The sequence below is a fragment of the Papio anubis genome, chromosome 12 (assembly GCF_008728515.1).
Source record: "Papio anubis isolate 15944 chromosome 12, Panubis1.0, whole genome shotgun sequence".
Classification (NCBI taxonomy): Eukaryota; Metazoa; Chordata; class Mammalia; order Primates; family Cercopithecidae; genus Papio; species Papio anubis.
In genome coordinates, this window is record NC_044987.1 from 77,607,006 (window position 1) to 77,631,540 (window position 24,535).

General features: G+C 41.3%; 1 protein-coding gene across 12 annotated transcripts in view; it reads right to left on the minus strand.

The window, feature by feature from the left end:
- Window positions 1–1,449: 1,449 nt before the first annotated feature.
- HPS5 (HPS5 biogenesis of lysosomal organelles complex 2 subunit 2) overlaps window positions 1,450–24,535 on the minus strand; it is a 49,911-nt gene continuing 26,825 nt past the window's right edge. For 9 of the 12 annotated variants that reach the window (XM_021925969.2, XM_021925963.2, XM_021925966.2 and 6 more), the window contains 11 exons: window positions 24,348–24,471; window positions 23,360–23,509; window positions 21,188–21,265; window positions 19,737–20,314; window positions 15,834–15,954; window positions 15,475–15,630; window positions 14,541–14,660; window positions 13,261–13,374; window positions 11,723–11,829; window positions 9,703–9,973; window positions 6,411–7,679 (listed from right to left, as the gene is read on the minus strand). In XM_021925969.2, coding sequence (XP_021781661.2) covers window positions 7,619–7,679; window positions 9,703–9,973; window positions 11,723–11,829; window positions 13,261–13,374; window positions 14,541–14,660; window positions 15,475–15,630; window positions 15,834–15,954; window positions 19,737–20,314; window positions 21,188–21,265; window positions 23,360–23,509; window positions 24,348–24,471 — 1,880 coding nt within the window. In that variant the 3' untranslated portion in view covers window positions 6,411–7,618. Of the gene's footprint in view, window positions 3,002–6,410; window positions 7,680–9,702; window positions 9,974–11,722; window positions 11,830–13,260; window positions 13,375–14,540; window positions 14,661–15,474; window positions 15,631–15,833; window positions 15,955–19,736; window positions 20,315–21,187; window positions 21,266–23,359; window positions 23,510–24,347; window positions 24,472–24,535 lie in introns of those variants that run through there. The other 3 variants (XM_031653360.1, XM_021925970.2, XM_021925964.2) reach the window with 2 other exon arrangements.

Genomic DNA, 24,535 nt, shown 5'->3' on the forward strand with positions numbered 1-24,535 from the left:
GCCATGAACCACACTCTGGGGCAGTTTGTGGCTCCCGAGCACTTTGTTCACACCTGCTGGTTCATCTTTACCCCCTAGTCTCAGAACTGGTTTTGTATGTCAGTTCCCCTGCTGGACTGGAAGTCCCTCTAACACAGCTAGCATTTGAACAGTTCATAAAAAACACTTTCATTTCTATGGTCCTGTGTAACTGTTCACAAGATACATTAGTCTCACTCATTGTCGTTTGACAATGTTTATTGTTCTAAAGAGGAAGTGAGACATGTAGGTGGACACAACACAGTAAGAGCCTCAATACAGGCACACAGTGGTGGCAGTTCAACTCTGCTGGAATATGGAAGGCCAGTGAATAGTAACTAGAATCACTGCCATCTTTTACATTGCAATTGCAAGACTGTGTCCTATACTTTATATGCTTTATCTGATTGACACCACAAAGAAACCTTTGATGTTCTCAGGTGGATAAACAGGTTTAGAGGTATGTGCTCAGGACCTTCTCCAAGGTCACACATGTAACAGGTGCAGAGCCAGGACTACAGGCTGGTTTGTCTGACTCCAGAACCTGCGATACACTGAACAAGGCCAAGAGGTTCAGCAGTGGAGACCTCTTCTCTTCTTCAGGAAGATAGGGAACATGGTAAGAGCAGTGAATTCCATAAGCATGGGACCCCATCATACTTCATTTTTTGTAAAATTAGTTCCTTGATTAGAAGCAATGCCTTTGGGTCTCTCACTATTGAATAAGTGTGGATGTGCCACTCTCCCTAGTACCCCAGAGTGCAGTTGGAGGCTTGCCTAGAAACTAGAGGTTGAGGATCCTTCAGTAGTTCCTATACCAAGCCATAAGCCATGCTGCATCTGGAGATAGGGTCAGGGAGCTCTGCTGAACAGATGGGGAGGACATCAGAGTGGGAGGAAAAGGAAGCAGGTCGTGTCGGGAGAGAGAAGACCCAGCCTGCCATGATGGCTGGGTAACTACTGTTTCTTTTTTTTTTGAGACAGTGTCTCGCTCTGTCGCCCGAGCTGGAGTGCAGTGGCCGGATCTCAGCTCACTGCAAGTTCCGCCTCCCGGGTTTATGCCATTCTCCTGCCTCAGCCTCCTGAGTAGCTGGGACTACAGGCGCCCGCCACCTTGCCCAGCTAGTTTTTTGTACTTTTTTTAGTAGAGATGGGGTTTCACCGTGTTAGCCAGGATGGTCTCCATCTCCTGACCTCGTGATCCGCCCCTCTCGGGCTCCCAAAGTGCTGGGATTACAGGCTTCAGCCACCGCGTCCGGCCGTAACTACTGTTTCTTATCTAATACACCCTCAACTTAGATAACAGACTAAGTCTAGGTGACAAAACCTCAAAGAATAGCAGACTCTCCCCACTGCATCCGCTTCCCACCTCCGCCACCTTTCCACAATTCTTAGCAAGGGTTCTCCCGAAAAGAAAGCGGAAACAGAGTCTTGCGTGCAGGTATTTTATTTGGGGAATGAACCTGGGGAGCAGGAGTGAGACAGTGGAGTGAAACAGGGAGGAGCAAAGCCAATACAGGGACACATTATACAGCTGGCCATGCAGAAGAGCTACATAACTGATGCCAATGGGACCTTCAGAGGAACGTGTAAAAAGTGTCTCAGTGCTCTCCATTAGGAGTCCAAAATGAAAGGCACCTAGCAATTGGCTTCCATATCCCTTTGGTCAAAGGTGGTCCCACCATTGTTAACTTTTCTGCATTTCTTGGCTATGCACACATGAGTGTCCAGTGGGTTTACCTGGAGTAGGAAATAGAAGGTCCACGGAGCAGACCCAAAGCAAGGTGCTACCAGGTTGTACCTGCATGAAATGAATCAAAGCCTATGGTGGAACTCATTGCTGTAGCAGTGGCTTGAGAAAGGGGAGGGGGCCAGCAGGTCCGAAGTAGTTGACAGGCTGCATCTGATACACAGTGCAAAGCTTTGCTTTTTGAAAGTAAGGTCTGGACACAGCAAGTTCACTCAGGAACAAAGGAATGGATTGGATCTTAAGACTGAAAATAAAAGAGACAAGAAGAAACTATACTGGGTAGCCAAGATGGGGAAAGAGGCAGGGCGACTGGGAGAGAGAGAGAAATGTAAGCCACCATGGACTAATGAAACCTGCCATAACCCTTGTGGTCCCACACAGATGCCACTCCCAGGGGGAACATGATCCGGGGCACAGTGCTCCATAAGACACTGAAGGAATTTAGGGATGCTATGGGGCTTTAATAGGTTTAGGGACATGGTGACTTTCCTAGCAACAAGATTGTAACACACTACATAATCTTTTGCTTGAAATAACTTTTTTTTGTTCTCTTACAACATAGGTACTTTGTTAGAGGTTGGGGTAAAATGAGGGTAATATGATGGCCTTTATGGTTAGGGGATACAAGGAATACATGAATCTTATGCCCAATCAAACCCACAAGGTCCCCAGTGGAGATAAGTTCTGAGGACAATGACCAGTACTCTACTGTTGGTTGGGGTCTGGCCCCAAACTTCAAAGCAGAACTCCGGTAAGCTGGGCTGCACTGCACAGTCTGGGCTAGAAGTCTAAGAGGACTTCTTTCAAAATCAGTCTCCAACCCCTCAGATCAGAAAGGCCATTCCAGTCAGTCCCCACCAGCCCTGGAGGAAGTGAACCAGAGAGCATGAGCTTGTGTTGGACCCACTCAGAGCCAAGTTCCCATTGCGCGCCTCATAGGCTTTTTCCAAAATTAGAAAAGGACAGACAGACCGGTGAGACCTGCTCTCCTTCACTTCCATTAGTAGGGTAAGGCTAACTTGCTTTAACAAAGATACTCCAAAATACAGAATGTTAAGGAATATACAAACTTACGTCACACTTAACAGTTTGTGATGAGTATTTCAGCTGCCAGGGACTTCCACTCCGTACTTTCAGGTTCCTTCCAAGTTGTTGGCTCTACCATACTTTAGACTGACCCTTGCTACTCAAAGTGTGATCCAAGGACCAGAGGCATCAGCATTGCCTGGGATCCTGCCAGAAATGGACAGTCTCAGGCACTACCCTAGATCTACTGTGGCAGTCAGGAGCTCCTACCTAATTTGTAGGAACTACTGCAAAATAAAAATGTGGGAACTTGTTGGGAAGCCAAAATGGAAAAAAAATGTGGGGACCCTTGTCCATCAATTATTAAAAATTTCAACAGAGTGAAAGCAGAACATTAAACCAAGTGGGGGGCCCTCATAAGCTTGGGGTTCTGACAATTATATGGCCCTCGCATCCGTGTGAGGCGGACAGAATCCTGAGGACATTTCAGCAGGTGGACAATGGGTGAAAAGCCACGCCAGGGTTGAACAGGAACATATGCAAAAAGTGCAAAGTGCAGAACGCACATGAGGAATGGAGGACCCAGGACAAGGGATAAACTTGGGCTCTGAAACTGAGAAAAAGTTTGAAAATAGATCACAGAGGGCCTTAAATGCCAAGCCCAAGGGCGTGGGCTGTGCTCTGAAAACAGAGGGGAGGTGCTGAAAGTGTCTGACTGGCAAGTGGCATGACTGGGCCCCAAGAAGACAAAGATTCTGGCAGCGCATCTGCAAGTAACTTCCCATGAGAGCAAGATAAACACTCTTTCTCAGGGGCTGTGGTGCATCTATACACAAGGATGACTCAATATCTAAATCTCCGAACAGTGTGGGGGTGGACGGCAAGTTGAGGGAGGTTAAATTAGTCCATTGAGGCCGGGCACAGTGGCTCACACCTGTAATCACAGCACTTTGGGAGGCCCAGGTGGGCAGATTAATTGAGGTCAGGAGTTCGAGATCAGCCTGGCCAACACAGTGAAACCCCATCTCTACTAAAAATACAAACATTAGTCAGGCATGGTGGCGAACACCTGTAATCCCAGCTACTCGGTAGGCTGAGGCAGGAGAATCACTTGAAACCAGGAGGTTGTTGCAGTGAGCGAGATCACATCATTGCATTCCAGGCTGGGTGACAGAGTGAGACTCCATCTCAAAAATAAAATTAAAATAAAAATAAATTAGTCCCTTGATCTATAGATTTCAGGTTTGGGGCAGGGTCTCTACCAATTGTTTTGTTTTGTTTTTTTGAGACGGACTCTCACTCTATCACCCAGGCTGGACTGCAGTGGTGCAATTTCAGCCCACTGCAACCTCTGCCTCCCGGGTTCAAGCGATTCTCATGTCTCAGCCTCCTGAGTAGCTGGGACTACAGGTGTGTGCCAGCATGCCCAGCTAATTTTTTTTTTTTTTTAACAGAGTCTCGCTGTGTGGCCCAGGCTGGAGAGCAGTGGTGCAATCTCAGCTCACTGCAACCTCCACCTCCCGGGTTCAAGTGATTCTCCTGCTTCATCCTCCCAAGTAGCTGGGACTACAGGCACCCACCACCATGCCCAGTTAATTTTTTTTTTTTTTTTTTGTATTTTTAGTAGAGACGGGGTTTCACTATGTTGGTCAGGCTGGTCTTGAACTCCTGACCTCAGATGATCTGCTGCCTTGGCCTCCCAAAGTGCTGGGATTACTAGTGTGAGCCACCGTGCCTGGCCAGCCATTGTATTTTTAACAAGCTCCTGTGGTGATTCTGATATGTAGCCAGGTTTGTGAACCACCTGACTGGGTGACATCTAAGATTGTTTACATTTATTGTGCTGAGATGAACTGGTAGCAGTAATGGGATGTCAGTGGTTAGAGGTGAAGAGAGGAAGGTCACTTAAGACTGCTGTAATGGGCCAGGCGCAGTGTCTCACACCTGTAATCCAAGCACTTTAGGAGGCCAAGGGAAGTGGATCACCTGAGGTCGGGAGTTCCAGACCAGTCTGACCAACATGGAGAAATCCCAGCTAATATATAATTAATTTAAATAATAATTATAAATTAGCTGGGTGTGGTGGCACATGCCTATAATCGCAGCTACTCGAGAGGCTGAGGCAGGAGAATCGCTTGAACCCAGGAGGCGGAGGTTGCTGTGAGCCGAGATGACACCATTGCACTCCAGCCTGGGTAACAAGAGTGAAACTCCATCTCCAAAAAAAAAAAGACTATGGCAATAGTCTAGGCAAGAAGTAATGAGAACATGGGCTGGTGGCAAGAGACAATGGGAAAAAAATGACTAATGGAAAAAAACACCAGCAAGGCAGAATTGAGAGGATGTACCTAGTAATTAGAAGTGAGCATAGAGGAGGAGGAAGAGGCAAGGATGACTACTACAAGGTTTTGAGCCTTGACCAGGGGAGTCACAAATTTAACACACGCAAGGAAATTATTAATTTCAATTTTCATCTTCCCACTGTCTCTGGCTCATGTAAATCCAATGTCTATGGGTCTGAAAACTACCAGGTCCAACGACGACATCTCAAACCTTTCTAACAAGAGTTAACATTATTACCTATATGCTATGTCACAGGCACTGTACCCTATATTTCCATCTCCTTTAATTCTCACTAAAGAGGAGCTCTAACACCTCACTCTTTCTTTGTGCTATTCATTATCTCATCTAATCCTCAAAATACCCTGAATCAGAGCTACTATCATCCCAATTTTACAGATGAGAACACTAAAACTTAGAGAAACAAAGGAACTTCCCAAGGTCATAAAGCAAAAGAGAGCACAGATATTCAAACCAAGGCAGTCAGCCTCAGAACACAAGCTCTCAGCCACTATGCTGCCCTGTAAAACAGTGGTCAGATCTGGAAACAAAAGTGAAAGGGAGGTAACCATGAATCACAATCTGCCTAGAACTTTCAGGCAAGTGAAAGAAAGACACAAGTTCTATTTAAAAACTAATACCCAAATAGACTGCAAGTTTAAATGTTTAACTGAAGTTTTTTTTTTTTCATCTAGCCCAAAATATCATGAAGGTGATTTTTGTTTGTTTGCCTTGGAAAACAAATTCAAGTGACAAGATTTGTTTTTGTTTGTTATACTAGAAATTTCTCTCCATACCCTTTATCAAATGAGAATTGCTGTGCCTTGAGAAAGTCTGTGAGGAAATGATTGCACAATTGTGCCAGTTCACGCTGTCTGCTTGCCATGGGACTTCCTCTGGGCCTTCTTGTAGTCACTGTGCTGACCGTGGACAGGGGCTCTCACCCTTATCTCAGTATAGACGCACATTTCAACATAATCCAATAGAGCCAAAAGGCAAATTATGCTAGTGGGAAGGTTTTCCATACTTCCCAGAATTCTCCCATCCAAGTACTAACCAGGCCCGACCCTGCTTAGCTTCCGAGATCAGACCAGATTGGGCGCGTTCAGGGTGGTATGGCCGTAGACTACTTCCCAGAATTCTAAGAATTATCCTTTCCCTGACAATCTCTTTAATCCATATGGTTACATCATATCTAGGAGTAATGTGTAAGTTTAACAGTGATTTGTGTCCATATTATCTGGTTGTGTTACAAATGAAAAAAAGAGTTGAATTGTTCAGTGCATCCAACGCTTTACTTACTCCACACCTTTCAGCAAAAATGCTCACAATAAACCTCCTGTCTACGTTCTGTTCAAATGAAAACTTTAGTCATACTTTACATTTATTATTAATATAACATGCTATGTAAATGTACAGGAGCCTGACAAATGACAATCTACTTACATAATTTAAATAATACAAGTGCTTGCTGCAGTCTTTATTAGTACACAGCTTTGTTATGGCTTCTTAGAAATAATTTTTAAAAGTGCATGATTCTTGTGGGCTACTCTGTTTAGGAAAGATTACAGATAACACATTTCTAAGAATGAATCAGTCAGCTGTATATAGGTTCAGATTAGAAAATATTAAATAAACACAGGGAAAAACATTTTAAATTAGCTTAATTTATATATGAAGACATTTTATTTAATTTATTTTTCAGACAGGGTCTTTCTCTGCCACCCAGACTGGAGTGCAATGGCACAAACATATCTCATTGCAGCCTGGACCTCCTGGCCGCAAGTACTATGCCCAGCTAATTTTTTTATTTTTTGTAGAGATGAGTTCTCACTATGTTGCCCAGGCTGGTCTTGAACTCCTGGTCTCAAGTGATCCTCCCATCTTTACCTTCCAAAGGGTTGGGATTACAGGCCTGAGCCACTGCACCCAGTTCCATTTTACTTAAATATCAAATTCAAATCTTCAGTGTTCTACTTATTTTGGGTTTGTTAATTCCATTACACAAGGTCTTATTTCAGTAATTTCCATACTGTGTCAGACAAGATATAAAAATAATTCAACTCCAGGCAATAATACTATCTGTCTTCATGTGACCAGGATGAAAAGCTTCTGCTCCCAACATGGAAGCCACAGTAAGAAAAGAATCTCTCTAATCCACTAGCAACAAGCAATTGATACTGTAGTTCGGAATAATACTAGGACATTAACATTCTAATTCCAGCAAACAAGGACTGACTCTTTTCAAAATTCAACTTTGGTTAAGAAATGCTGAGTACAACTTTGGTTAAGAAACACTGAGGTCATGGATAAAGAGTCACAGATGCCAATGCCAAGGGTACAGACACTGACAAAAGTGGCTCCAATAAGATGGCAGGATTTGGGGGTGGTGTCTTTACTTCAATAACAAATGCATTCAGAAGGTTCAGGAACATGATTTAGCTTTTCTCAAAATGTCATAACATCCTGCTGAATCTTCTCCCACTAGGCCTGCTGGGACCAGAGAAACCGATCACATTTTTCAAGCATGCTTTGTATCAGGGCCCTGAAATCCCAAATAAAAGAAACAAGCAAATTTAGTTGTCATTGTTCATTCTTCACAGAAAACTTAAAAACTACAGAGTTTCAGAGGATTCAAAAAGTTGACTGACTCTGTGCATCAAAAGACACAATCCACAGAGTGAAAAGGCAACCTACAGAATGGAAGAAAATATTTGCAAATCATATATCTGACAAGGGATTAATGTCCAGAATATCGGAGAACTCTTACAGCAACAACAAAAACACCCAACCCGATTCAAAATGGGCAAAGGACTTGAATAAGTATTTCTCCAAAGACAATTACATAAATGGTCAATAAGCATATGAAAAGATGTTCAACATCTCTATCACTAGAAAAATGCAAATCAAAACCACAATGAGGTAGTACCTGACACCCACTGGGATAGCTACTATTTAACAAAAAACAACAACAGAAAATGACAAGTGTTGGGCTAGCACATGGAGAAAGTGGAACCCTCGTGCACTGCCAGCAGGAAAATAAAACAGTGCGGTCTCTTCAGAACAGTATGGTGGTTCCTTAAAACATTAAAAATAGAATTATCATATGATTCCAGAATTCCACTTTCAGGTATATACCCAAAAGAACTGAAAGTAGTGTCTGGAAGACATATTTGTATACTCATATTCATAGTAGTGTTATTCACAATACCCAAGAAGCGGAAGCAATTCAAGTGTCTGTCAACAGATGAATGGATAAACAAAAGGTGGCATATATATACAACAGAATATTATTCAGCCTTAAGTAGAAAGGAAATTCTCACACATGCTACAACATGGATAAACCTTTAGGATGATATACTCAGTGAAACAGGCCAGTCACAAAAGGACAAATGTATTAATTCCACTGAGATGAGGTATTTAGAATAGTAAAATTAATAAAAACAGAAAGTAGAACTGTGGTTGCCAGGGGCTAGGTAGAGGAAGTAAGTTGCTGTTTAATGGGTGTAGAGTTTCAGTTTTGCAAAATGAAAAAGTTCTAGAGACTGGATGCAAAACAATGTGAATATACTTAATACCACTGAGCTGAACATTTTTAAATTGTTAAGATGATAAATTTTATGTGTGTTATACCACACACACACACACACACACACACACACACACACACACACAAAGACTGAGACATTAGGTACCTGGTAATTTTTTTTTTTTTTTTTCAGAGTTTCATTCTCGTTGCCCAGGCTGGAGTGCAATGGCATGATCTTGGCTCACTGTGATCTCTGCCTGCTGAGTTAAGCAATTCTCCTGCCTCAGCTTCCCGAGTAGCTGGGATTTACAGGTGTCCGCCACCACGTCCAGTTAATTTTTTTGAATTTTTTTTTTAATAGAGACAGGGTTTCACTATGTTGGTCAGGCTGGTCTCGAACTCCTGACCTCAGGTTATCCACCTGCCTCAGCCTCCCAAAGTGCTGGGATTATAGGCATAAGCCACTGTACCCAGCCAGGTACCAGTAATTTTTTTTTTTGAGATGGAATCTCGCCCTGTCACCAGGCTAGAGTACAGTGGCACATTCTCGGCTCACTGCAACCTCCACCTCCCGAGTTCAAGCAATTCTCCTGCCTCAGCCTCCCAAGTAGTTGGGACTACAGACACGCACCAACACGCCCAGCTAATTTTTGTATTTTTTTTTTTTTTTTTTTTTTAGCAGAGATGGGGTTTCACCATGTTGGCCAGGATGGTCTCAATCTCTTGACCTCGTGATCCGCCCACCACAGCCTCACAAAGCGCTGGGATTACAGGCGTGAGCCACCACAACCAGCCTGGTACCAGTAATATTTTTAAAGAATCAAGGACACATCAGATTATTCTGGTTAATCTGAACAGCATCTTGGTCATGACTGTGAATGAAATATTACTTTAGCCTCTTCCCTTAATTACCAGTTCAGTCTCAGTCTCCTCATGTTAGTGATGGGTCGGGACTAACTGATCTCCACATCTACCTCTGAATGTCTGGCATTCTACCTTCTCCAAGTACCACGCAGAGGGTAGGACAAACTGGTATTACCTCTGCCTTTTCTCGGCAATCCTCAGGACGTCGCAGGTTCTGGTAAACTTCTCTGACAACTCAAGGGCCAGACCACATTCCTGTAGCAGTGACCAAGCCCGATCTGGGCCCATGGCCTTAGCTAACAGAAGTGCCACATTCTCCACGTTGATGGGGGAAGGCCCATCACTGAGGCTCCCATTTAGTGACTCCTGGGGGGCTGGCCTCGTGCTCTTGTTCTGTATGAGATGAAGGAGAAGCTTCCATTCCTCCACAGTCTCTGGGATCCAACCTAAACACACACAGGGAAATGTCAGTTTGACCACTCTTAGCACACTGACTGGATACAAGAGATGGTCAAAACTGTGAAAATGTTTAATGCCAAAACATAAAAATATTCAAGAACATAATCTCATCACCCTAACACAAGTTATTTTCTGAAAATTTGTTGTATAAATTGTTCATGAGAAAGAGAAGTCACAAAATTAACTTTGATTTTTTTTTTTTTAAAAGAGAGACAGGGTCTCACTACCATGTTGCCCAGGCTGGTCTTGAACTCCTGAGCTCAAGCAATCCTCCCACCTCAGCCTCCCAAAGTGCTGGGATTATAGGCATGAGCTACCACACCCGGGCAGCTTCAGAATTCTTTCAACCACTCAGTAATTACCCAGGGCATATCCTATGCTAGGCACTGGATATGTAATGATGAACAAAAGAGACACAATCCCTGTACTCTTGTGGAGCTTACAGTATAGTATAGGAAACAAAACTTAAAACACATAAGTAAATATATACTTATAAAGTATGCTAAGCACTATGAAAAAAAAGAACAAGGAAGCATCAGAGAGAATGGCTAATAAGGGCTCTATGAGGAAGTGACATTGAAGCAGAAAGCTAAAAGATCAGATAAGCTTAGAGGACATATGCATGGGGCCCACATAATGTGAAAACTTGGAGTAGAGGCCATCAGAAATAAGGAGGCCTACACTTCTGATAAAGGAAACACGGAAGACAATGTGACACAGGAAAGAACTTGATGAATTCAATGAATTTTTCTTTTCCTTTTTTTTTTTTTTTGAGACCAACTTTAAAATTCAACACAAACCTAGCATGTTTCTTCTCCAAATATTCAAACCTTGGAAGTCTTCCTTGACTCTTCCCCCTCCTTCATTTGCTATATCCAGTATCAGCATGTCCCACGGCATTTTCCTTTGAAATGCCCACTGGATGTGCTCCTTTTGCTGCCCTACTAATCACCATTTTTTTGGGGGGGTCACTCTGTTGCCCAGGCTAGAGTGCAGTGGTGCGATCTCAGCTCACTGCAACCTCCGCCTCCCAGGTTCAAGCAATTCTCCTGCCTCAGCCTCTCAAGTAGCTGGGATCACAAGCATAAGCCACCAAGCCCAGTTAATTTTTGTATTTTTAGTAGAGACGGGGTTTCACCATGTTGGCCAGGCTTGTCTCAAACTCCTGACCTCAGGTGATCCACCCACCTCGGCCTCTGAAAGTGCTGGAATTACAAGCGTGAGCCACCATGTCTGGCCAGAATCATCTTTAATTAATGGGAAATTTAAAAAATAAAAAAAAAAAAAGCCTAAGCACACATTTTGGAGGAAGTCCTTGGTCTGAACCCCAGCTCCAACATTTACTGTTAGTAGCTGTGTGATTTTGGGCCAATTAACTGTCCCTTCTGTACCTCAGTTATCTGGAAAGTGGAAATAATAGTAACTATCCCCAGAGTTTATCTCATTTAAAACAACATATGGAAAGCACATAGTATAGTGCCTAACACATAGTAGGCACTCATGAAATAGAAAAGTTGCCTGTAGTTTATTCTTAGTTGTGATTTCGTAACATATCAAGGGCTATAGGTAAAAAACAAAAAACAAAAAACAAACAAAAAAAAACTCCACAAATGTGACAAGTAAAATTATATATTAAATTATGATCATTGAAAGGTTCACCAAATTTTTTTTGTTGAGAAGTCTGGAGTAACTTCTAAAAATTGACAACCAAGAGTAACCAGTTAGGATTGACATACCATTGTCCCCTTCCATCAGGCTCATATCATTCAGATACACAATATTGGTGAAGGCCTCTCTTCTTCTCTCCAGCTCCAAACAGAGACTTAGATATCCAGGCCAGAAACTTTAAAGAGACCAAAGTTGAAGAAAGGAATAAAAGACCATAAATTTATCTGGAGCTGTGCTGTCCAAAACAGCAGACACAGTCACATGTGGCTATTTCAATTTAAATTAATTAAAAGTAAATAACATCTGAAGGTCAGCTCTTCAGTTAACATATTCACATTTCAAGTAGTCAATGGCTACACGTGGCTAGTGGCCACCATTGGACAGTTCAGTAGAATATCTCCACTATGATAGAAAGTTATATTAGATGACCCTGATCTATGGAAAAAAACACAAAAAAACTAGCAACAAATGCTGACATTTGAGGCCAAGCTCCAATTACAAGGCATTTAAAATTTATTCACTTTATAAACCTTAAAATTCAACACAAACCTAGCATGTTTCTTGTCCAAACATTCAAACCTTGGAAGTCTTCCTTGACTCTTCCCCCTCCTTCATTTGCTATATCCAGTATCAGCATGTCCCACCGCATTTTCCTTTGAAATGCCCACTGGATGTGTTCCTTTTGCTGCCCCACTAATCACCAATCCACTCATATCTGAATTACTCCAGCAGCTTCCTAGCTGGCCTTCTGTCTCCAGCCGTCTCATGTATGACATCAGAAATGATCTCTAGAAAGCTCTACTTTCATTATGCAATTTTTGCACCAAAAAGTTTAGTCTAAAAGGGTCTCTACTGATAACCAAATACTTCTGCCGGCTTTCAAGGTCCTGCACTATCTTGTCACCCACCACCTGGCCAGACTCAGCCCTTATTATCAATGAACAAATATGTATCAAGTGCCTACCACTACACAAATTAGATACAGACATTATGAGGGAAAAGAAAGACACAAGGCGCTATCTCCAAAAGTTTATAATCCAGGTGGAGCCATAAGGCAGCATCACCAGGCAATAAATAACTGACTGAAGTGTGATGTGGATAATAAGCAATGTCAGTTTTCCACGCCCTTGCTCTCTCTCACCTAACTCACCCTCTCCTGGCTCCTTTATAAATACAAATCCTACCCAGGTTTGAGGTTTTATCTTCAAAATCTCACCTCCTCCCTGAGTCCTTCACCAGCGATTCTATTGAGCCCATTTTGATCTCTCTCTTACTATATTAATTATAAAAGCCTGTATCAATTATAATTGGTATCACACAATCTGGTGCTTAATGAAATACTATCTACATGCCTGAGAACTGGGGCTGGCAACTAAGCAGAGGGAGTGGAGGGGAATTAGCAAAAGGCTATACAAAAAAAAAAAAGCATGAAATTTAAACAGAAAAAACACGTTTAATTTACTATCACTTAAAACAAAAAGGTGCTTTTAAATAGCAAAGAGACTCCCCAAATAATAATGTGTATTAATTCAGACCCTTAACTATAAGGTTGTTAACTGAAATGTTTCTAATCTTAACTTCAGTTTCTAAGAAAATTCTCACTTACCCACAAGACCTGCAGATGTCTGTCATTTTCTCTTTCGTTATAAAATCTGCAGGAAGCTTAATTAGATGAAGGATCAGCTGACTGTAACCCCAGGAAAGTAAGTGTGAATGAGGCCTATGAAATGAAAAAGAATCAGTAAATCAGATAGGAAATAAACTCTAGAAAATGCTTACTAATCACCTAATAGGTAAGAATAGAGTTTAACTGCATTCTATTACTACATTTTAAAAACATTGCTACTTGGCTTTTGAAAAATTAAAAACAGATATTTTTCCTATAACCTGTTTATTTTTAAAGATTAGATACTTCAGGTAATCAAAAGCAAAAGAAATTCTTTTTTGATACTTTAGGTGATCAAAAGCAAAAGAAATAAATTATTTTTTCTTCTTTTAATTCATTCCATCACTCACAGATAACCACTGCATATCCTTCTAGACTTTTTGCTAGGAATGTAAGACTGGTATTTGGGGGTCTTTTAAGAAGTTTCTCCTGGGGGAAAACACAAGGAACAGTTCTGACACAAGTAGCCGTGTGTAGCTTGCCTGAATTTTATTTTATTTTTAAAGTCCTAAATCAGGTCAGGTTATGTCTAGAAATTCCTTGACAAATGTTTAGGAAGAAAACACTTACATACCTATCTCTCTAACCCCCCAACCCAGTTTTACCCTCTCACAGGCTATCATCAAGGTCTCTTAATGTGGGACCATGAAAAATCTGCAGGGGGTCAGTTGTGCACAATTTTGCAAGACTGCATTTTTCTAAAAGGAATCATCAGATTCTTATAGGGTGACCCCAAATAATTTCAGAACCACTAAGAAATACACTTCATCTCATTACTACCATGACTTGGGTCAGTCTCTTCCATAGCTATTCCTAAAGTGAGCCCAGAATGCCATATGTGAATAAACCAGTTCCATTCCAAAGGAACACTGGAGCTTAATCCTTAGAAATAAGACTCCTAGCCAGGTGCAGTGGCTCACGCCTGTAATCCCAGTACTTTGGGAGGCCAAGGCAGGTAGATCGCTTGAGCCCAGGAGATCGAGATCGGCCTGGGCCATATGGCGAAATCTCATCTGTACAAAAAATTAGCCGGGCAGAGAGGTGTGCTCCTGTATTCCTAGCTACTCAGGAAGCTAAGGTGAGAGGGTTGAATCACCTGAGCCTAGGAGATCAAGGCTGCAGGAAGCCATGATCTTAGCACCACATTCCAGCCTAGGCGACAGAGTGAGATCCTGTCTCAAAAAAAAAAAAGAAAGAAAGAAAGAGGACTTCTTCTGTACCTGGGATAACCTTCATCATCCATTGTGCTGGTGCTTGGTGGAGCATCAAGGGACACTGCCAAAAGCAGCCAATCCAACCTTAAAGACTCAGGTTGCAGAAGGGACTCAAGAAAAGATGACCTAAGAGAAAGTTGGGGAAAAAGTCACCAATCTTCACACTAAGAAAGGAAACATAAAATGTGGGGAGTGTGAAGAAAACCTGATTAAGAGATGAATACAGTAGAAGAAATAACTCGAAGACTCTTCTGCTACAAAATGTCTAGAAATGCTGGCGACTAAGCTCCAAGATAACAAGGAAAATGTCAAAGGGCCAAAAAAGAAAAAAAAAAAAAAAAGGAGAGAAAGAAAGAGACAAATAAAAACTAGTGTGGCCAGGGTAGGAAGATCACTGAGGCCATAAGTTTGAGGCTGTAGGATGCTACGATCATACCCGTGAATAGCCACTGCATCCAGCTTGGGCAACATTGTGGCAAACGTGAACCAATCAAAAGAAGAAAGGAGGAAGCTGCTAGTCTAATAAGCCAGGGGCACAGGTCACAAGTGTTACAACCATGGGGAGATAGAAAATCAGACATCAGCCTACAAAGAGAAGAGCTGGAACTGAGATCTATGTCAATAAAAAGGTAGCAGTGAATCTACTCACTGCAAAGACAATAAGAAGCTTATCTTCTTAGTCCAGGCCCTGAATCAAGGGATTAATTTTGCACTGATCTGAGAATCTCTGAGAGGGAGGGAAGAAGTGTGGTACATGCACATTTGTGATGTGTGCTGTGACATGTGGCAGAATGTTACAAGGCTGCCCAAATCCTCCTCTTCCATAGTAGGTGCCTCAACCCCTTGGTAATTAACAGCAACAATGTGACACCTGCTTATAAAAGAGAAACAATGCCCTATCAAAAGAAAGGAGAGTCTGCAAATATCTTCTCCTTCTCACCGCTGATCTTCAGGCCTTGATTTCACCAGACTGTCTAAATAGGCCAAAAACTCAGCAGGATGATGATGACAAAGTTGTATGATATCCGAGGGCAAAATGGATGGATAGAACTTGATTAAGGATCGAAGAGCAGATTCCCCAAACTTCTCATACAACCTGCATTTAAAAACAAAACACTTTAGTCTCTAATTTCAGTGAAATGCTATAACTTGGTTACATTTAGGTTACTTACTACAAATGAAAATAAATATACTAACGGAAGCTGCCTCATATGCAAATGAGTAACATGTTAGAGACTAAAATACACACAAAAAAAGCATGTGCTTTAGTTCATAAAAACAATATATAGGACAACTTACCGGGTAGCATAAACAACTAACAACGGACTATCAAAAGGAACCTTGTCATCTAGTAACTTTAACCTTGTTGGTAGATCTCCTTCTTCCATCTCCATATACACAGGATTGGAACTTGCCATTTCTGAAATATAAAGCATACCCTTTTCCAAACTTTATCTCTTAGATGGAAATATTCAATTTATGAACATGCTCATTCAGAAATCATCAGTCACTTACCTACTGTGTGGACCTATTATGTTCAAGGCCCAATGTTTGTTAAGCATTGTAGGAGAAACAAATAAAAGAACAAGAGATGCAATCTCTAGTTTTAAGAACCTTAAAATCAAATTGGGAGGCAAAGCATATTAAAGGTTTTAAATAAGACAAAGGAACATATAATTAATACATCAGTGACTATTACTCTTAAAATAATGAGTGTCTAGGGCTATATATAGTGACCGTCCATATCTACACACATCACAAAGCAATATACCTAGCTACCATCAATGCCAAGTTGATCAGTTTTTTCTATAACTAGTATTCCTACTCCATCTTTTAGAATTAAATTCAGTGAAAATAATTTTAAAATATTTGACCTATTTTTAAAGATATCAGTATAGCAAATATTCATTCTCTGAAGAACAAAATATTTGACTTTTTGGAATAGCCAAGTCATTTAAAACCAAGTCTGTGAAAGAAGTGAGTGATGATCTAAAACTATTGTGGTTAAAAAAAAAAAAAAAAAAAAGTATGAATCTAAAGTAAAGTAGGTGTTTTTCCAAGTAGTTTTCTTTTTTTAGTTTTTTAGAAACAGAGTCTCATTCTGTTGCCCAGGCTGGAGTGCGGTAGCGATCACTGCAACCTTGAACTCCTGGCCGTGTGTGTGTGTGTGTGTGTGTGTGTGTGTGTGTGTGTGCAGCGACAGGGTCTTCCTACATTGCCCAGCTGCAATGCTGGTGTGTGCACACATGCGCACATGCATGTGTGGAGAGACAGGGTCTTGCTACGTTGCCTAGATGCAATGCCTGGGTGTGTGCGTGTGTGTGTGTGTGTGTGTGCAGAGACAGTGTCTTGCAATGTTGTCTAGGCTGGTGTGTGTGTGTGTTTATGTGTATGTGTGTGTAGATAGGGTCTTGCTACATTACATAGGCTGGTGCGTGTGTCTTTGTGTGTGTAGAGACAGGGTCTTGCTATGTTGCCTAGGCTGGGCAAGTAGTTTTCAACTGGCTCTGAAGGCAAATCCCAAATAACAGTTCCAAAAGCTGTTTACCATAATTATAACATCATTAGAAGGGTGAGGGCTACTCACCAGGTTCTAAGAGCCAACATTCAAATTCTGATACATGTTTTTTTTAATAAGTCATTTTTTTCCTAGTCTCGTTTCCCATTTGACTGTGTCAGGCAATAAGTACTCTAAAGGAATTCAGAGGAGGATGCCATTCAGAGATTTGGGGAAGCCTTATGACTGCGTGCGAGCTAAACCAGACATACTCTCTTAAACTCAAGTAAGCAGCCACATCACTCAAATTGCCCACCATGCTTCCTCTAGCCAGCACTGGTAGTAACAACTATCACTCTGGCTGATGGAGACTCTTTTCTGCTCTTCTGTGACTGGGTATGATCACATAATAGAGACAGATACAGTAAATTTACAATGAGAAATAATGTCACACAATTGTGAGGAGAAATAACTTGTTTCTTATTTTGCACAAAAGACAATCTACCTCAACTCAGAAAAAAAAATATTATTATGCTTTTAACTGCTGTATTTGAATTAAAGCAGATCTGTAACTATAGATCCGTATTTCTAGAAAGCTAAAATATCTTTAAGTAAGTTGACATAAAAACGTTTCTCTATTCACTTTTGGTAATGAATGAAAAGTTTGCTTAAAGTCTAAATTAATTATTAGAAATACAGCATCTGTTATTCAAGCAGAATTTGGAATTAAGAAAATTCACTTCTTCAAAAACATGGAACTATGGCTGCAAAAAGGGCAATGCATATAGTTTTTAGAGTATGAGAGCTGGTTTCTATTATATGTCAGGATGACACATAGTGTGACCTTCAGCCAAGGTAGATACTGCTGGCTGTGCACCAAAGTTTCTGAGGCAGACATGTAAGCAAGTTCTTCACCTATATGCATTCTTTTCCTCCTGGACAGATTGCATTTCCCAGTTTACTTTACAATTAGTTGGGGCCATATGACGGAATTTTCTCCAATGGAAATGTATACAGAAGAGATGTAAGCCACTACCAGGCCAGGCCTGTAAGACACCACGTTCTACGTGCTTTCCCCAGACATAGCAACCCAAACACAACCGCAACCCTTAAGGGAAGCTGGAGGTGAAAATAATGGAAGGAACTTGGAATGCTGGAATGCTGAATTACCACCTGGAAGACAGCTACCCACTGACCTGGAATACCTGTCCTGGACTGTTACATAAGCAAGAAACATACTTCTATATAAGTCTGAGTTACTACATTATGAGATATTTATTACAGCAGTTTAGCCACCTAAGATCTCTCTCTGCCTCAGATTGCTTACCTATAAAATGAAATAACACCATCTACTCCAAAGATTATTGTAAGGATGAATGAGACAATGCTGAAAAGTGTTTACCATAATATCTGCCACACAATAAGTACCCCATATAGTATTTCTGTATTAGTAAGTTACATGAAAGATTTTCTTCTTTTAATATATCTGCATTTACAAACATTTTACTTTAACCTCAACTTCCCCAGCACTGCTCTACCATTTTCTGAATGTCATTATGAGAGAAATAAAACTAATTTCTAGGGCCAGGCATGGTGCCTCACACCTATAATCCCAGCATTTTGGGAGGCCAAGGTGGGAAGACTGCTTTGAGGTCAGGATTTCAAGACCAACCTGGGCAACACAGTAAGACCCCATCTCTATAAAAAAATGAAGAAATCAGCGGGTACAGTGGCACACGCCTATAATCTCACGACTCATAAAACTGAGGCAGGAGGATTGTTTGAACTGAAGGGGTCAAGGCTGCAGTGAGCCATGATCACACCACTGCATTCCAGCCTGGCCACAGAGTGAGACCCTGTCTCTAAAAATAAAAAATAGGGCCAGGCACAGTGGTTCATGCCTGTGATCTCAACACTTCGGGAGGCCAAGGCAGGTGGATCACTTGAGGTCAGGTATTTGAGACCAGCCTGGTCAACATGGCAAAACCCCGTCTCTACTAAAATACAAAAATTAGCCGGGCGTGGTGGTGCGCGCCTGTGGTCCCAGCTACTTGGGAAGCTAAGGCAAGAGAATCTCTTAAACCCAGGAGGCAGAGGTTGCAGTGAGCCAAGATGGTGCCACTGCACTCTAGCCTGGGCAACAGATTGAAACTGTCTCAAAAAAAGTAAAATAAATAAAAATTTAAAAACTAATTTCTTATAATCCAGTTGTAAATGTAACCAATGTCTGAAAGAACTATTAAAAGTTAAAATGAGGCCAGGCATGGTGGCTCACGCCTGTAATCCCAACACTTTGGGAGGCCAAGGCAGGCGGATCACGAGGTCAGGAGATCGAGACCATCCTGGCTAACGTGGTGAAACCCCATCTCTACTAAAACTACAAAAAAAATTAGCTGGGCATGGTGGCAGGTGCCTGTAGTCCCAGCTACTCGGGAGGCTGCAGCAGGAGAATGGTGTGAACCCAGGAGGCGGAGCTTGCAGTAAGCCGAGATCGCGCCACTGCACTCCAGCCTGGGCGACTGAGCAAGACTCCATCTCAAAAAAAGAGGAAAAAAAAAAGTTAAAATGAATGGAAAACAGAATGAAGGGCTGACCAGAACAGATGTGATTTTCTACTTAAATCTTTTTTTTAAACCCCAAAATTCAAAACTGCTACTGCTTTTTTATACAAATTTCTATCTTTGATAAGGCAATCTGAGTATTACCTTTCAATCCTTCAATAAAAGTATCCCAAACAGAAGGGCTATTCCTGTAACTAAGCTTGATACTCTCTTTTGCTCTTTTCAAGTCCAGGAGAAAAAAGTACTTCTTCAGGAATTGGCAAGCCAGAATTTCAGGAGAGTACTGTTGCAAAGTGTGGTCCGCATGTCCACTGGTGCTTTTGGTCTTAGAATTCAATATATTCAACTCCAAACACAATGTTGTCAATTCAGCCAGGTCGTTCTGAAGACCACTTGCAATGGTGCATGGAGAACATATTTGAAACAGGTCATCCAGAGACTCCCTTGGACTCCTTACACATTCACATGCTGTTTTATCAATAGTTTCTTCATTGCCTAAAGAGTCCCTTTTTTCTTCTTCATTATCTTCATCTAATATTCCCTTTTTTGATTCATTAACTAATAGTACATCCTGGTTCGATTTCATGGATGAGTTGTCAGTATCTGAAATGCCTGAAAAGTCTTTCATGGCAAATGTTTTTTCTAAATATGAAAGCCACTCCTGTAAAACCATTCTCAGAGACTCGGATTCAAATAAAACCAGAGGGTCCTGTAGCTTGGTCCTATACAAGACAGATAAGTATGAAATTTGTTTCATGTGTCTTTCTTAAAACAAATTAATTCAAGCTAAATTAACCTAACCAATGTAACATACTCATCTGGAATAAATGTTACTTTTCAACTCTTTCAATAAAAACTGTCTCAACAGATGACAAAACAGAAAACATAAACTTGGCAGTGTTTACTAATCCCCCCCCCCTTTTTTTTTGTTTTTTGGAGATTGGGTCTTGTTTTGTCACCCAGGCCAGAGTGCAATGGCACAAATATAGCTCACTGCAGGCTCCAGTGATCTTCCCACCTCAGCCTCCTGAGTAGCTGGGAATACAGGCACATGCCACTACACCAAGCTACTTTTGGTATTTGGGGTTTCGTCATGTTGCCCTGGATGGTCTCAAACTTTTGAGCTCAAGCGATCTGCCCACCTCAGCCTTCCAAAATGCTGGGATTGCAGTCATGAGGCACCGCGCCCAGCCTAATTCTTCAATTTCAATTCCAGATGAGGCTACCTCTGCCCCAAACTATCACAGGACTACTACTGATGGACTCAGAAAGTCATTCCCATTCTGGGCTTGTGTGAAGGCTGCTAATCTCAGAAGTTTTACACACAAAGCTAGGAATATTGAAAGTCAAATACCAAAAAATTAACATGAAAAAAATCTTATTGCTGCCAAGAATGAAAACTTCAGTGCCTGGGTTTTTCCTACTAATCCTAGGAAGGCAACTTGGACTTAATAAAAGGAAAGACCATTTATAACAACTTCTCTAATCAACTATATATTTCACATAAGGCCCATAAAAAAGTTACGATATAATGATTCACTTCATTTACTAAACTGCCTTGAGAAGTCACTATAAAGGTTTCTCATTATACTCACATTGCTTCCGCTGTTGCTACTTTAAGCTCCTGGAGCCTGTCTTCTTCTGGTGGTGGACTAGTTACCTCTTTTTCCTCCCTAAGGAAACGTGAACAATAACAATAACATTCACAAGAGTTAGAGGGGATCAGAGTTGTTTTTTTTTTTGAGACAGGATCTCACTGTCGCCCAGGCTGGAGTGCAGTGACGTGATCTCAGCTCATTGCAACTTCCGCCTCCTGGGTTCAAGCAATTCTCCCTGCCTCAGCCTCAGAGCTTTCTTAGACAAATATTTCTTTTTTTTTTTTTCTTTTTTTTTTTTGAGACGGAGTCATGCTCTGTCGCCCAGGCTGGAGTGCAGTGGCGTGATCTCTGCTCACTGCAAGCTCTGCCTCCCGGGTTCACATCATTCTCCTGCCTCAGCCTCCTGAGTAGCTGGGACCACAGGCACCCGCCACTGTGCCCAGTTAACTTTTTGTGTTTTTAGTAGAGATGGGGTTTCACCACGTTAGCCAGGATGGTCTCGATCTCCTGACCTCGTGATCCGCCCGCCTCAGCCTCCCAAAGTGTTGGGATTACAGGCATGAGCTACCGCGCCCGGCCCTTAGACAAATATTTCTTACACTTACTAAATGGCAAGTATTAATACTCCTATTACATCAGACGAATAGATGAATAGAAAAGGTGGTCCTTGGCCTCAAGGTGATAAGCTCCAGTAAGCTCTCATTAGAAAGAAAGGCATGCAAACAACTAAGTATAATTTAAAAGAAGAGTAAGTTGAATACCAAAGACCAGCTCTTTAAAGAGCATTGTGATATGAAAGCAGAGAAGAAGACATAATTTTTCTGAGTAGGGAAAGCGACAGATTCCTAAGGAGGTATTATTTGTGTTACAAAAAACGGTGGGAGAATACTCTGGATAGAAGACATAGCATGAAGAAAGGTAGTAAGGTATCAGAGTACACACTTAGTTCTCTGACAGGAGTGAAATTTACAGCACTTAGAAAATGTGGCTGGAAGGTAGCTACGGTCAGATAGAAGGCTGCATTAAATGTCATGTCAAAAAATCTGTACTTTTTTTCTATAAACACATGGATTCACTAAGTTATTCTGAGGATTACAAATCTTTTATTTCATCTGGCTGTCCATGGGTTTCTAAACCCCAATACCACTGGTGTCCAAACACTGGTCCCATGGGTTTCTCTCTTAATTCCTGGGTAAGTGCTGAATTTGCTTGCCTTTAATACCCAGATTCCCTAAACTGTAAGGCAGAAGCCAGAAAGACAAGATACTCCACACTATGCCCGATCAAGGGCTCTGCTACAACTCTGCTACACAAGGACCAGGCCACCAGCATATCATGGGAAAGTACCTGACAGGACATCAATGCCAACTGTTTGATCAACAGTGTCTTCATTGCCTAAAGAATCCCTTCTTTTCTTTTTCATTATCTCAATCTAATATTCTGTTTATTAGAGAATAAAGTATTACGTTACATGAGACAATGAGATGAATATAAAAGGTGGTCCTTTTGCTATTGCTTGATGAGTCCTCGACTCATCAAATAATAGCACATTTGGATCTTGCAGGCCAGAGAGCATCAGTGACATTCCCAAAGTCACATACTAGTCATAAGCAGAGCCAGGACAAGGTCTAGATCCTTGGTCATCCTACTCTTAATATAATACTCCTGTGAGATCCCAGAAGTTTGAAGAGATTATGGGGGAAGGAGGGGAGTTATGCAGGGGAAAGATGGAAGAGGTACTAAATTAAAACTTGGCTCCATAGATCTGCTTCAGGGTGATGTGATTTTTCAACACTTTGTGGAACTTCACAATTTTTATAAGCTACACAAACAATCTTCAATGAATGCAGACATACACGTGCCTTCTTGAAAAGGACACAGCCTATGGCACAGGTGTCCAATTTTTGGCTTCCCTGCGCCACACGGGAAGAATTGTCTGGGGCCACACATAAAATACACTAACAATAGCTGATGAGCTATTAAAAAAAAAAAACACAAAAAAACTCATGTTTTCAGAAACTTTACAAATTTGTGTTGGGCTGCATTCAAAGCGGTCCTGGAACACATGAGGCCCAAGGGCCACAGGCTGCACAAGGTTGGTCTATGGCTTTCGTAAAACTGACAGCTGGATTCCCTATAATGTATAGAGACTGATGTCTAAGAGCTTACTCGGTGTCTTCATCCTTTGGGCAGGTATCTGAACTCCCATCCTCTTCACATGATTGCTCATCACCCCTGAGCTCTGGTCTCACTTTCAGATCAGGGCTTGTGTGAAGGGTGCCAATCTTCTCAGTAGTTTTACGCACAAAGCTAGAAACACTAGAAGTCAAATACCAAAAAATCATTAACATGAATAAAAACTTATTACTGCCAAGAATGAAAACTCAGGTTTTCATTCTTGACTTTTCTGTGTTTCTATTAGTCCTAGGGAGGCAACTTGGACTTAGTAAAGACTGTTTATAGCAACTTCTCTGTTCAAATAATAGTATTTCACATAAGCCCCATATAAAACTTACAATATAATGATTCCCATTATTTACTAAATTGCTCTAAGAAACCAGTGTTTCAGGGCTAAAGAAAAGGTCTTTAACTCCAGCTGTATCTGTAATATTTCTATCAACTTGGGCAAAACCATGTGATCATCAGCCCCATTCTGGTCACAGAACAACAAAGAATTGCTTCATGTAACTCAGCTGTTAACTAGTCACAATATAGCCTTCTTAAGCAAAACTTGTACCCAGTAAGACTCAGATACACAGCTAAGTAGCTGCACAAAGTCCTCTCTCAAACTCAAATGTCAACCCTGGTTCCATGGAGTAGCTAGAAAGAATTCTGAAAAGACTCCAAGTCTGAGCCCAAACTGACCATTAGAAAGGATCAACTAAAGACTAATGATACATGGAAACTATTCCCATCAGAGATTTTTTGATTTTTGATCTCTTGAGGGTGTGGACACCTACACCTGTAACAACTCAAATACCAGCTACTAAAACAGAGGGAAACTAGATTCCCCAAGGTAAATGAGAGTTAATAGCTTCATATGACAAGTTATACGGAAAACAAGAGACTTCTTTTTTCTCATTTTCCATTCTCTCTCTAATGTGACAACTGAAGTAAGATCAGAAATGGAATTAAATAACAAGACTAATTGGTTTACCTTTCTTTGACAGCCTGAAGAGACACAAGAGGAGATGGAGAACGAAATGGTAATGGAATGCCGAAGGGGAGAAAAGTTTCATTCTTATCTGTCTCAAACATCACTGGAGCATGAGAAACATTGTCTAATGAATGGAATCAGGAAAAAAAGAAACAAAATCTAATCATGTGGGAGTTGTTTTAATCTTC